The sequence below is a fragment of the Eleutherodactylus coqui genome, chromosome 6 (assembly GCF_035609145.1).
Source record: "Eleutherodactylus coqui strain aEleCoq1 chromosome 6, aEleCoq1.hap1, whole genome shotgun sequence".
Classification (NCBI taxonomy): domain Eukaryota; kingdom Metazoa; phylum Chordata; class Amphibia; order Anura; family Eleutherodactylidae; genus Eleutherodactylus; species Eleutherodactylus coqui.
In genome coordinates, this window is record NC_089842.1 from 144,690,167 (window position 1) to 144,704,023 (window position 13,857).

Sequence of the window (13,857 nt, forward strand, 5' to 3'; positions counted from 1 at the left end):
ATTTTGACAAATTTACCATCCAGCTGTGATCAATCTGGCATATTTTAAGACGATGGGGAACATTTACAAATGGGTTTACGACAGGTTTCTGGCATAGAAGAGTCACAAATTTTGGTCAAAGTCTCAGTTTTGCCAAAATTTGTGACTTTTTGCCTTTCTGCTTTGCTCTGGCCACTTTTGCAAAAGTCGGTGGGGCTTATTGAGGAGAGATGTGGCCACCAAGACAACACACATTTATGTATAATTTGTGCCAGAACCTGGCGTAAATTAGAACAGAAATCTATGCTAGTTCCTAGGCTCTGTGTTGGCTTCATATATTAATCGCATGATGCGCCTGTGAAAATTAGGATGGGTTCACACAGGGCGGATTCCCGTCGGAAATCTCGTGGTTTGGCCGCAGCAAAAAACGCGAGATTTCCGCCGGGAGAACTGCCGCGGTTTAAGCCACGGCTTCGTCGCGGCCGCGCTCTCCTCTATGGGAGCGCCGGCCGCTTGCTTTTCTGTTGTGGCCGGCGCTCACATAGAGGAGAGCGCGGCCGCGATGAAAATAAACAAAAAAAAAAGTAAATAGACATGCTGCATCTTTTGAAATCCGGATTTACCGCAACGGATTAACCGTCCCGTGTGGACGAGATTTCTGAGAAATCTCATCCACATGGCTGGCTAATCCCGTGATTAGCGGTCGCGGGCGGATTTGCCGCGGGCGGATCTGCTGCGGCAAATCCGCCCTGTGTGAACCCAGCCTAATATTAACGCTGCCATTTAAAACACAAGACTTAGTAAATGTACCCCATTTTTATGTGTATTGCTGCAAGTGTATTTCTTATACTCTTATACTCTACGGATGTAAGATATAGGCCTCTGGCACACTAGCATATTTGATTCTGTGTTCTGCCCATGTAAATTCACAGACAGCACACAGACCCGTTATAGACTCATCGCATGTCTTATTCTTTTCCAACCTCTCAGATGCAACTTGCACACACAGTGAGTGTACCTCCAGCCTTACAGTAATGATTAGGAGTGGCCATATCTATCTATCTATCTCATATCTATCTATCTCATATCTATCTATCTCATATCTATCTATCTATCTCATATCTATCTATCTCATATCTATCTCATATCTATCTCATATCTATCTATCTATCTCATATCTATCTATCTCATATCTATCTATCTATCTATCTCATATCTATCTATCTATCTATCTATCTATCTATCTATCTATCTCTCTCATATCTATCTATCTATCTATCTATCTATCTATCTATGTATCTATCTATCTATCTATCTATCTATCCCTTCTTATCAGAAGGCCACCTCCACTTATGTTTAATTGTATCCATACTGCAGTGGCAAGAAACAGATTTTATAAACCGAAAACCTTCTAGAAGGGTCAGAGACATTCTTACAGTCTGAATTCAGAAGAAGAGTTTCTTTTTGACCAGAGAGACAGAGTAAGAGGAAAAGGCATATTGTGCACATTTGACCAAGAACTCATTTTAATTTTTATCGACTGAATTTAGAGGACACATAATACATAGCTTATCACTGATAACAGTTAAGTGGAATTAACCACTAAAAGTTTCTGCATGTAAGAATTTAGCCACTTCTGTCTTTCCATTGCAGTCAGCATTTTGCTCTTCTCACGGAAAGCGGCATCATCTGCAACCACAATGCTTCGTTTTTCCATCTCTTCATTAGTAGGCCACATAGACAGCCATCTTTGGTCGGTAATTCCTCTGTTAAGCCTGGCATCGTCTGGTATAAGCTTTTTCGGAACATCATTGGATCCAAACAGAAGCTGTCTGGTGAAGGGCTGCAGGAGCAGCTTCCTGGATCTCTCATCTGCAGACTCATTCGGGAGCACATCTGAAGATAGCATTTTAAGGCTCCAGTCATGAAAAGTTATAGAGGGGACTTGTTGGTTCCAGGAGTATGCTCTAGTTAGGAAGGGATTTAACTCTTTGTCACTAAGAGATTGCTCAGAGAGGTCTCTTTTCCACAATCTTAAACAGAAGGAAATTGAACAGTAAATATGTAGACTACCACACATTAAAGCACATTTAATGTTTAAAAAAAACAAAAAACTCCATAATAATCCCTTCTAAGGTATAAAGAGGGCTGTAGCTATGGGAGGGTCAGAGACAGTTTCATCCAGGACCCGATGCTTAAAGAGATTATCCAGGGACATCATTTTTTGTAAAACCTAGCTCAGCCTGCAGTATTAAAATAACAGAGTACATATTCACCCTTCCGTGCTCCCCCACCGCTGCTCGCTCGCCATCTCTCCGATCCCCACTGGTCTTCAATAAAAGGTGCAGGAAGCCGGTGATAACATCCGCAACAAAATGGCCATGTGACCACTGCAGCCAATCACCAGCTCCCTTTAGCCGATGAATAGCTGCAGCACTCACATGACGCAGTGTCGGGTCGCCATCACTCCCCTCCCGGAAGTGAAGTTCAACTGGGACTAGAGAGCCAACAAGACGGCAGCAGCGGGGGAGTACAGAAGGGGGAGTATGTACTGTATTTTAGTACTGCAGGTTGAGCAAAATTTAATTTTGCCACAAATTATAAAATTAAGAAATGTAATCTTTATATTCCTCCCTTCTAAGCTCTCAGGTTGCCAGGTCTTGTGATAAGTACCCTCAATGGGACTTGTTCTATTTCCTATGAAGATATAGACAATTGTGCTTCCAGGTGTTCAAATGCCTTAACTGACCTTGTAAAATACTACAATATAATAAAGTTCTTAAGAAGTAACTAATATTCTGTCCATTGCATTTGCTTGTCCAGTGCTATAATTTGGCAAGTAAATGTTTAAGAGCATATTACAGAAGAGAACATCACCTGCTTGGGTTCCGGATGGTGGGAATTATGGCTGGAGATGACAACACAATGCAGTATCCCAGAAGGACTGTGATCGGAAGAAAGCCTTGCCCAACAACAATTCTTTCCATGCCCTATTTAAATGTAGAAAAATGTTAATACTCGACTACGTATGTATACATATTGTATTAATATCTGTACATCTTGCATTATTTAAAGAGTTTCTTCGGTTTTGTACTATTCCAATACTACAGATCACACAGACATGTCAGAAAGTATCAGTTGGGACACAGGAAATGGAATCCTAAAAGGAACAAAGGGGTACATTGTCCACTGCCAGACCCTTCAGTCCTTGGGAGGCCAATTAGAGCTTAAAAGTATGATTATATTAACATTTGGGGTCCCAACCACTGGACACTTAGTAAATGACATGCCAGACAATGCAAACTGGAGAACTCATTTACGTATTTTATTTCACCAGTATTTCTATACATAGGGAAATATAAAACATTTCAAGCAAAGAGCTAATACAACAGTGCTAAGTTCTACAGTTGAAAAATATCTATAAATATACTGACTTCAAAGTGACATGTAATATACAGGCGAACAACAGTAACTATATGCCAACCCTACCCGAATTAGTGGTGGAGGCTGCTGAGTAAAATGTGGTAAGGGTCCCCTTCTCAGTAGCAGTGTCATATAATCCATGGCTAACTTTAAAAAGCCATTGAGCTATCCTTCTGAACATCCCCATACAGATGAACGTTCTGACCAGCCAAGCATGAATGTTTATTTAAATATGGAGAGGAGTATATAGACGACATGTCTGTGAGTGACCCATCTCCTGGAAACAAAGAACCAGGTATGTCAATATTCAACATGTCTGATCCTTCCATCCGGTGACAAAAGACTTTAGAGGACTATCGGAGCTCCCCACATACACATTCCAGTGTCTTATCCAGGACATGGCCATTAGATAGTTGGTGACAAAGAATCCCCTGATGTCAGCAGTATCTGATGACATTGTCATGAGGGTAGCCACACTGTCCCCCAGTGTCTACTCATTGGAAAACAAACTTTGCTATGTTGTAATTAATCATGGCCAAAAATTTGCTCTACCAGATTAGATGCATTTGGCAGCTGCTTATCCCACTTAAGCCCATATACACGCAATGATTATCGTTCAAAATTTATTCAAACAATGGCTTTTGAGTGATAATCGTTGCGTGTAAACGCTTCCATCTTTCACTCTTGGCTGAATGATAATTTTTAGGTGAGCATAAAATCCATCATTCAGATGGAGAGAAATAGCAGGGACTGCACGCTGTGTTCTCCACAGGAGCAGCTGATTACATTGTATTCAGCTGACAGCCCGCGGCACCCATGTGAGGACAAAGCAGCTAAGTGCAAAGTCCAGACCACATACTGGAATTTACAAACAGCTGCTAGAGACTCATTTACATGCCAATGAAGCTGATAAAATGCTAATGGGTATTAGTGCCTATTAGTACTTTATGTAAAATGATTCTAGAATTATTAATCTTTGAAAGATTGTCTTTGAGTGTAAATGAGCCTTTACTTGACGACTGTAGTTCAGTAGAATGAAGCTCTAACTCTTAGTATGTTCAGCTTGCAAATATACCAGAGCACACACAAATATATCAAGTAGAGAGTATAAAACCCCAATCCTATACAACCTGCAAATAAATGAACGCCAACACAAGAGTAAAAATATACATACTTCATTATGAAATACATAAAAGATAGCACAGAAACTTATATGAAGCCACATCACAGGTATAATTAATCATAAAACATGATTAAAAAGGTTACTATATCAGTAACTGAAAAGAGAAGTGCAAGAGCAAGAAAGATCCAGCAAGCTGATATAGGAACACATGTAATGACATAAAGGAGAATAGACTCAGATGACAGCTGCCTCCTTTTTGATCATGTTTTGTGATTATTCATACCTGTGATGTGGCTTCATGTGAGTTTCAGTGCCATCTTTCATGTATTTTAGGAGTTTCCATAATAAAGTATGTATATTTTTATTTTTGTGTTAGAATGTGTTTATTTTATTTTTAGGTGTACAATCCAACCCTTTATAGTAATATCAATAACATCTGCATAATCACCTCTTCTTCTACTGGCTTCTGCCACATGGAGTATTTTTTTGCCTTCTTCTGGATCAACATTACAGGATAATAGGCTAAACTGGATGGACATATACCTTTTTTCAGCCTTACCCATTATATTACTTCATATGAAAACTTTTATTTTGTTGTAGATACACTTTACATCTGCCTGGAAAGGACTGGACAGAGCTAAAGGATGGCTCCTGAGCAATTACCCCCTTTTCCTGTTCCAATAATCCAACCCAGGGGTGTAACAGAATTTCAGAGCAGAGTAGAAGTATAAGCCTACACATACAAAGTGATACCTACACATACAAAGTGATATAACTATCATTCTCTCAACCCACTTGAGTCAAGTGCCCCATTTTCCCCAATTATATAATAAGTATTTTTGGTACCAGCTATAGTTGATCTAAACATTTGCTAAGCACATTAGATGAATGAAACATTATTACTACTAAGCTGCTATCTATTGCATGTTTTCTAGCTATTCATCAGTGCTTTACTTATGGTTATAATAATTGGCTGATGATATTCATATTAGTATTACGATCATGAATTACCATGTTCAAGTATTAATTTTGAACTTCTCTGGGCTGAATCTAGTTAAAGCAACCTCCCTGCATATTGCAATTTGGTTGTTTTACATCTGAGAAGCCTCCAACTCCCAATCAGCAGTTTGTGGAAGGGCAGCCTGAATATTTGAGAAATCCATTTTGTCCAATGTTTTTGATGGGTGCTGCTTGGGTCACCCATGGCAAGAGCTGCATTATACTCTATTAGCTAGACATTTTCTCACAGGTTATATTAATTAATTTGTTTATCTAGTTTTCATCTAGAATTACAATTCTAAAAGCAGCAGCAAACTACAAAAATCTAACTCTAGAACTAAAGTAAAGTTGCTACCAAATAACTTGAAGTTAATAAACCTATAAAAACTATTAACATTATTTAAGAAACACAATAATGACTAATAACTTACAACAACATCTATATCCTAGTCCCTGCGTCTTCATTTTAAGCTATCGTAGCTTTTAACCTCAGTGTATGAGAACACTTTCATGACATAGGACAACAAAGAATGGTCATGTTGTCCTTAATGGTGGTAGCATGAAGATGAAGATTACCTGGATATCTCTTGCTCCTTGTTTCTCGTGACTAGTTGTCCTTTCTTGATAGCAAAGTGCAACGATGTTTTGTGTAGCCCCCAAGCTTTCCTTTCCTTTTATAGGTACATTAGGTACAGTTATGAGATGACGTATTTAGCCAATTTTTTGTTTCTATCTACACACAAAATTGACTGTCACCTCTGCTCATGGGTCTTTTCAATATCTCTTTAACATCTATCAAGATGTATTCTGGTCTTGAGACATGGGGGAGGAAGACGTAGGAAAACAATAGAAGTAGTGACTTATTCTTAGCATTTATTTCTCATGAGATTACGTTCATACTAGAAAGGGGTAAGTTGGACACTTTAATGAATTGAATAATGACATGCAAAAATTAGTTGAGTGTTCTTTGCAGAGGCAAAGGAGAGACACCGGTGTCATGACTGCAAGGAAAAAATCCAATATTGCTCATTTTAATTCAAAGTCAGCAGAAATATCAGACCTCTTGCTTAACCTGCTTCAATCTTCTTTCTTCCTGTTGCTTGTATTTAATTTTTCAATATCAAAATGTCCAGAAAGCCTCTGACCTCCAGCATTGGGGTTAAGGGTGACCTTGTTAAAAATGTAACGGTGAAGGGCTAATTGTTTACAGAATGAGAAACCTCGTTTGCTTGTTAAGTTTGAGCTCCTCGCAGACCAGGCGTGAGTCACCAGCCTCTTACAGTACAAGAGATGGATGATGGATGGTAACATAGTAAATAAAATATACCTCTTGTAGCACTTGAACGTTCTCATCATTAGTGAATCAAACCTTGGAGACTAATGACGTTTATTTTGCATTTTAATCATCTTATTTTATTAGTATTTGGCATTTATATCAAACCCTGAAAAATGTCTAGACTCCTATAGGCTCATGTACAACTAACGCCATCGGGAAGCCATGTAGCTTTGGAGGAGTAGCATTCAGAATAAGCTCATATGTATTAAAACCTGTAGTCCACAATAAAAATATTTTTTAATATTAAAAGGGATTTTTTTTTGCAAAACCATATTCAAGGAGACATAACTTTTTAATTTGACTGCCAATGGATGTTATCAAGGACTTAATTTTTGAGAGACAAGCTGTTGTTTCCATTGCTACCATCTAGCAGTGATCTAGATTTTTCTATCCTTTTTTATGTCATCTTTTTAGATTCATGGTGAGCAGAATACAGCCATTCCACTGATTTTTCTTTACTTTATACTTGATTCAAGCGTCACTGTCACTTAAGGTAAGTAATCAATAGTTTAGCGCCAGGAAACCACTTTAAATAGTTTATAAAACTTTTTAATGCTTTTTTTCCCATAAGGGAACTTCACCATGTACTTGCTTGCTCATTGTAAAGTACACTGCAATACTTCCATATTGTAGGTACAGTTATGGCCATTGTTAGGCCTTCAGCTTCCAAAGCACTCAACGGAGTAAAACAAGGTAGAAAGAGAACCTACGCTTCTTTGCAATTTGGATAATTCACCCAACAGTACCCTGGAGTTGCAATTGTAGAGTGCTGATGAGAGAGGGAGCTCCTGCACTCTGTCAACCACTTAAATGCTATGGCCAGCATTGACTTTGGCATCCAAGGGGTTTAACCGCTTTACATCAGTTGCAGCAGGAGCCTGGCTATGTGCAAAGGGTGGTTTCACACACAGTTTTGTTTGTGACTTGGTTTCTGATGCAGTGTTTCTGCAAAGCCAGAAGTAGATGCAGCAGGAAGAATGAAGGAAAAGTATAAGCTTCCTTTATATTGCCCATATATTTTTAATTCACTTCTGTCTCTATCTGAAAAAACGGCATAAAAAACTCAGGGATATCACTGTTACATCCATGCTGAGCATTCAAGCACTACGCCCAGCACGAACGCAAGTCAGTTTCTTCTTTTTTGGACAGTGTGCCCAATTGCATCGGTTTCTCTGAATCAGAAGTCACCATAGAAGTGACCTCTAAACGCTCACTAATTATCTCTCTCACATGACAACCAATATAAATGGCCAAAGTCATAGCTTGATCAAGAGTCTAAGAAATGGGATACTGAATCATTAAATCCTTAATTTTGTCAGATAACTCAAAACAAAAGTCACTTTTTAGCGCTGGCTCATTCTATTGGTTCTCTGTAGCCAACTGGCGGAGGGCTACACAAAAATCTTCTATAGTTGATCTCTCTTGCCTCAATTTTCTAATTTTACGTTCAGCAAGGGTGGCCCTATCAGGATCATCATAAAGTAAACATAATGCAGAAATAAAATTGTCCACAGATGGGAGCGCCTGAGAGGAGGGTGGTAAAGAAAAAGCTCAAGCCTGAGGCTCCCCCTGTAACCGAGATATTATGATCTCCACCCTCTGCAAGTCATCACCAGGGAATATTTACAACAGGTTGTAAAACTAATGAAGTAGGTGCAAAGGCAAAACCAACATTAAAATATAAATCAGTGCATAAACCCCTTAATTTGATGGCAACACCAAGAGAAGAATGACTAGACTAACTTCACCCATAAGAGATTAATAATAATCAGCAACTTCCGAGAGCAGGGGTAGAAATATATAAACCCCTCCCCAGCTAGATTGGCCAGCCAAGGAAAAAACAAGACACCTGGGGAATTTCAACATCCAACTCCAATGATCCCTTATCAAGGATTGGGGAACCCAAAGGGATAACTAACATACAACCAAAAAATTGTTATAACGTGGCTCAGACTGACTTTGTACCACTAGTCAGTTCCTGCCTTGAAACCGGTATACTACAGACCTGGCGCGGACATCAAGTACTGGACATATGGAGAGATAATTACAGAGCAAGTGTGGCCTCTATATTGGACTCCATCATAATACAAGATCATTAAACAGCAGGGAGATAGAGATATGATAGTATTAAAACATAAGCTTTAATAGATATGCATTAAAATAAAAGATTCATATGCTAAAGAAATTAGCAATAGAGATGAGCGAGCATACTCGGTAAGGACAGATACTCGAGCGAGTATCGTCCTTACCGAGTACCTGCCTGCTCGCCCGCAAAGATTTGGGTGCCGGCGGGGGTGAGCTCTGGGGGAGTGAGCAGGAGGGAGCGGGGAGGAGAGAGAGAAAGATATCTCCCCCCCTACCTCTTCCCCCTCGCTCTCCCCCGCCGCCCCCCACCGGCACCCGAATCTTTGCGGGCAAGCAGGCAAGTACTCGGTAAGGACGATACAACGATAGGACTATGGAAGCTGTCTAAAAGAAAGTTTGTCTTTGTTGCTCACAGCAACCCATCACAGCGCTGCTTTCATTTTACCTCAGCAGTATAAGAAATGAAAGCTGCGCTGTGATTGGTTGCTATGGGCAACAAAGACAGATTTTCTTTCAGACAGCTTTTGTAAGAGTGTGGTGCTGGGCTACTTCTCCATGGCCCATCCTGTACATATGTCAATACGTAAGTAGACCCCGGTAAAATGGATACTGCGTATGGCAGCGCCACTGGTGGCGTGGCGCTCATGCTGTCCCATACGGATGCACACTTCACCCCCATCAGACATCACATCTGGAATCCCAGCAAGATCACATGTACTTCCTCCTATGTGCTAATACCAGGAGACGGAGGGCAGAGATTTAACAGTTGCCAGGGCAACTAGTAAACATACCACTATTTCCCGTGAGCGCTGCAAAGCAATATACCAAACTGCAAAGACATATAGGGTATCTTTGCAGGCTTCTCATATTCGTGGTCAGAACACTAGAACAAGAGAAAGAATGCGCTATTACACAAGCAATAACAGCCACTACTAACTCTTGCAGCTCCAGCAATTAACGGTAAATCCCAAGCATTTGCGAAAGCCGTTAGTGCTTGTCTAATAGCATCCTTAATGATCCAAGTTGCCTTAATGTGGTATTTCAGGACTTTATCTACTGATGATCCATCCTCAGGATAGGTTATCAATAGTTGATAAGTTGAATAGTAATAAGAGACAGACCACAGTGAGGAGCCGGAAGTGTAATAGGAGACATCTGCACCCATTGATTTCGATGGGAGTGAAGCCGGCTATTATAATTCTGGAGCTGACCAGCGATGACAATGTCCGTCCGCTGATCAACTATTGATAGGTAGTCAATACCTAAAGTCCCAGAATACCCCTTTAATTAACCCTCAGTCTGGGTTGAGTTGAGTGGCTGCTCATTAGTCTGCACATGAACATTTAGCTCTCCCATATTGCAATTTGGCTTTCCGCATGCTACTAGGGTACAAGGTGATTGAGCCTGCCCTGCAGTTTATCAGGGGGTGGGTATTTGGCTTCTGTGAGTTATGTCTGATAGGAATCTACAAGCATATTTGACATTACACAAATGCTCTCTTTTTCTAGCAATGTTAATGAAAGTTGAAACTACACTTTGAAGTATTGTTTTTTTCTGGGCAAGATTCATAATAAAGCGCAATCCAAATCTGAGGCAATTATGCATCAGGGATTTTAGCAGGCCAGCTAATTGCAGAGAGGTAGTGCTTTTCTGTATATCCTGTATGTTATTGCTTGTTGGTTGCTATGCCCTATTGCTTTCTTTATTAGGAAATCTAGCATTTCACACTGTCCTCAGCTTATTTATGGCGCAGTATTTATAGCCGTGTAGATCAACTGAGCCTGAAATAGACATACGGGATATACTTTCACCATCTCTACTCTTGACTGTAATTGATCAGCTGAGAGTCTACTGCACAACATGCGTATAATACTGAGGTCATTAGTGTGACATTTCTGGCGCATGGAAGGTACAGCTCAAATAACCCTGTCTAGTAAAGCTTCACTAATCACTGTCCTTTTGCCCTGTAATGGGCATTCAGGTGTTCCCTATCAGCTTTATTGGGACTACATATGCCTACCGCTCTGATACTGGCATGTGTTATTGCCCAAGATATTGAGCTCTCAGACAGACAACTGTAGAGCTAACACTTGCTGTAATCTCAATGGGATGTGAATTCTCACATGAGCGATGATCCATGTGCCAAATTTATAGGCTTCTTTACCTATAGTTGGAGAGTTAGTCAACAGATAAGAAGTGACATTAAAGGGGTTGTCTGCTTTAGAAAATATATTGTCAACCATTCTATTAGTGGATTTAGAGTTAAAACTGTTAAACAACATTTAAAGCGACCTTCCAGGGCAGGAGAGACAAAGATGGCTGAACCACTACTCTGACTACTCGATGCATGTTGTGTATTAGTATGCATTAGTAGTCTAAGACACCACATGTTGATTTGACTCGCTGCACTGCTCATTTGGGCAACCCTGGTTAATTAAAGCTGCATGTAGTGCCTTAGACTGATTATGCATACTAATACACAGTGTGCACCAAGTAGTCAGAGAAGCTGGTGTTGCCATCTTTGTTTCTTCAGGCCCGGAGGATCACTTTAAAGTGCTTTACCACTCTCTGGAAAGTTTTGTCTACATCCCATTGTAGCCTGAGATGCTCTTCAGTAAAGACTCTTATTCAAGTTAGACTGTGTCTGTGACTGGTTATTCGGTGTGTGCCCTACCTTCCCATACCACACAAATCTATGGCCAGGTGAAGATAAAAATAATGAGTGGAGCAAACTCAAAAGGTGCCTGAAAGTATTTGTGGAGCTCGATATGGTCCCTTGTTGCACACATTAAGAGACTGGTGGTGCTCTCTTACCTGGATGGATGGGTCTTGGGATAAAAGTACCAGGAAACTGGGAGAAAAAGCCTGGTGCATGGTGCAACCTGCCGTTCATGATTGCATCTCAGAAACTCATGTGTGTAGAGTTGATGCTTTTATTCCTGGTTGTAAAAGGCATAAGGCCTCTTCCCCACTACTTCCTCTGCTTATAACACAGCTTTAACTGATGAAGGGGCCTTGTACTTTGTAACGCTTTTTATTGCTGGTATTTTACAACCAATAATAAAGGTATCATCTCCACACACGAGTTTGTTAGATACATTCATGTTCGGCAGGTTGTGTCATGTACCACGCCTTTTATCCCAGTTTCTTGTTAATCTTATCCCAACTCTCTGAGTTCCCATCCCTTCTGGTTGAGTTCCTTGCCCAGTTAAACACTCTTGTTTTCGCAAATGCCTGGGTTGGGTCCACTGTTGCCATCAACCTTGAAAAGACTGACATTGTGGCCCTATAACATAATTAAACCAGATGTTCTCTGCGTTGGGTTTTCCCTGTATAGTGTAGCAAGCGGGGTGCACTTGCCTGCGGATCGCCAACTCTCAGACCGGAATGGGCACCGACCACGTAGAAGTACTCTCTGGAGACACGGGTTTCCTTTAAACCTGGCTCCTGCCAGTCTTTATTCGCAGTACAATCAACATAAACAGAGTCCATATAACGTTCAACAAAACATAAAAGTCCACATGCACACCCACCTGGGTGTTAAGGTCAGGGTGGTCACCCATGTCAGGCTCTAGCCTTTTCTTGGCCACCGGCCTGCCACAGCTTAGCTCTGCTGCACAGGTCCTCCCTGGCTCTCTCAGCCAACATCTCCCTGGGTGTAGCAGGAATGTACCCTTATATCCAACTTCCTGACCACACCCATGGGCGTTTTCCCTTTTCTCAGGCACCAGAATGCTTATCTGTTGCCCCCTACAGGCCATTCTCTGTAGTGCACCTCCTACAATAGGAAGAAAAGAATATCACAGACCAAGTAAAAAGTTTAACTGACAAACTTTACTAACACAATTGCAAGGGCAAGGACATTCAACTGCATTGGTTACTATCTCTTTAAGGGCGCCCACCCACTGGCGTTTTTTTTTCCCTGCGAAATTCGCAGCATTTTTTTTCTCCTGGGGTCTATGGGACTTGTAATGTTAAAATCGCGATCGCGCAAAATCGCGATTTTAACATTACAAGTCCCATAGACCCCTGCAGAAAAAAAATGCTGCGAATTTCGCAGGGAAAAAAAACGCCAGTGGGTGGGCGCCCTAAGAGTGTAATAGTTCTTTGTGGTTGGAGCACACAAGGTGGTGCACTTTCTTAAACACTGCACAACAATAGCTAATTAACAGTGTAGAACTTTTTTCTCAAGTTTCCATTTGTGCCACAGAGAACATACCCAGACTATGGTACCTAACACAGTCATATTTACGAGCCCACTACACTCGCCATGTCTGTCATTTTATACTAATTCATGCTCATTTCCTGCATCTCAAAGATAGAATTCCCCAGATGTTCTCTTAGATTATTTCCAGCAGTCTAACTCCCCAGAGGAAACCCCTATGATGTCTTAGGTCTGCCCCCAACAGTCACCTTCTTTTCAGAGGCTACTATTTCAACACCATTTTCCATCAAACTTCGGACTTACATGCATACAGGCAGAAGTCACACCAGGTTCTCTGTTTCTCATAGGTAACCTTTTCTGTCAAGTCCAGACAGTCCAACCTAATCCAGAACTGCACCACAGGCTGCAAGGAAACCACTCTCCTCTGAAGCTGTCTGACCTATCTGCCACACTCAGCGCACTTAGAAGATGACTGGGGATGGCAATGGCAAACCACCCCGCAAAAACAGTCAGCCAAGAAAACGTCACAATGTGATGTCACCCTAGGAGTCAGTCATGACTCGGTGCTTGCACCAGGGGACTTTACCTGCCTACTTCCCATGCAGCACCTCTGTTTCATTTCCCAGAACACTAATGAATGCCTGCTAGCTCACCATCCACCCTGTGACATGTCATCAAGTCCTCCACATAGCAAGGCAGTCATATCGCCTTCTTAGAATTTGCACAGGCATTCTGTCACCCTCCTGA

General features: G+C 41.1%; 1 protein-coding gene across 5 annotated transcripts; it reads right to left on the reverse strand.

The window, feature by feature from the left end:
- Positions 1–1,487: 1,487 nt before the first annotated feature.
- PTH2 (parathyroid hormone 2) lies at positions 1,488–13,517 on the reverse strand. 5 transcript variants are annotated; one of them, XM_066607815.1, is made up of 4 exons: positions 13,414–13,476; positions 12,619–12,723; positions 2,857–2,969; positions 1,488–2,012 (listed from the first exon to the last, which is right to left on the reverse strand). In XM_066607815.1, the coding sequence occupies exons 2-4, from the start codon at positions 12,646–12,648 to the stop codon at positions 1,565–1,567; spliced, it is 591 nt and encodes a 196-aa protein (XP_066463912.1). In that variant the 5' UTR covers positions 12,649–12,723; positions 13,414–13,476; the 3' UTR covers positions 1,488–1,564. The 5 variants fall into 5 exon arrangements, with proteins under 5 accessions (XP_066463912.1, XP_066463910.1, XP_066463911.1 ...); XM_066607813.1 differs by lacking the exon at positions 12,619–12,723 and having other exon boundaries at positions 13,414–13,517; XM_066607814.1 differs by lacking the exons at positions 12,619–12,723; positions 13,414–13,476 and adding an exon at positions 12,479–12,609.
- Between the last annotated feature and the right edge of the window lie 340 nt (positions 13,518–13,857).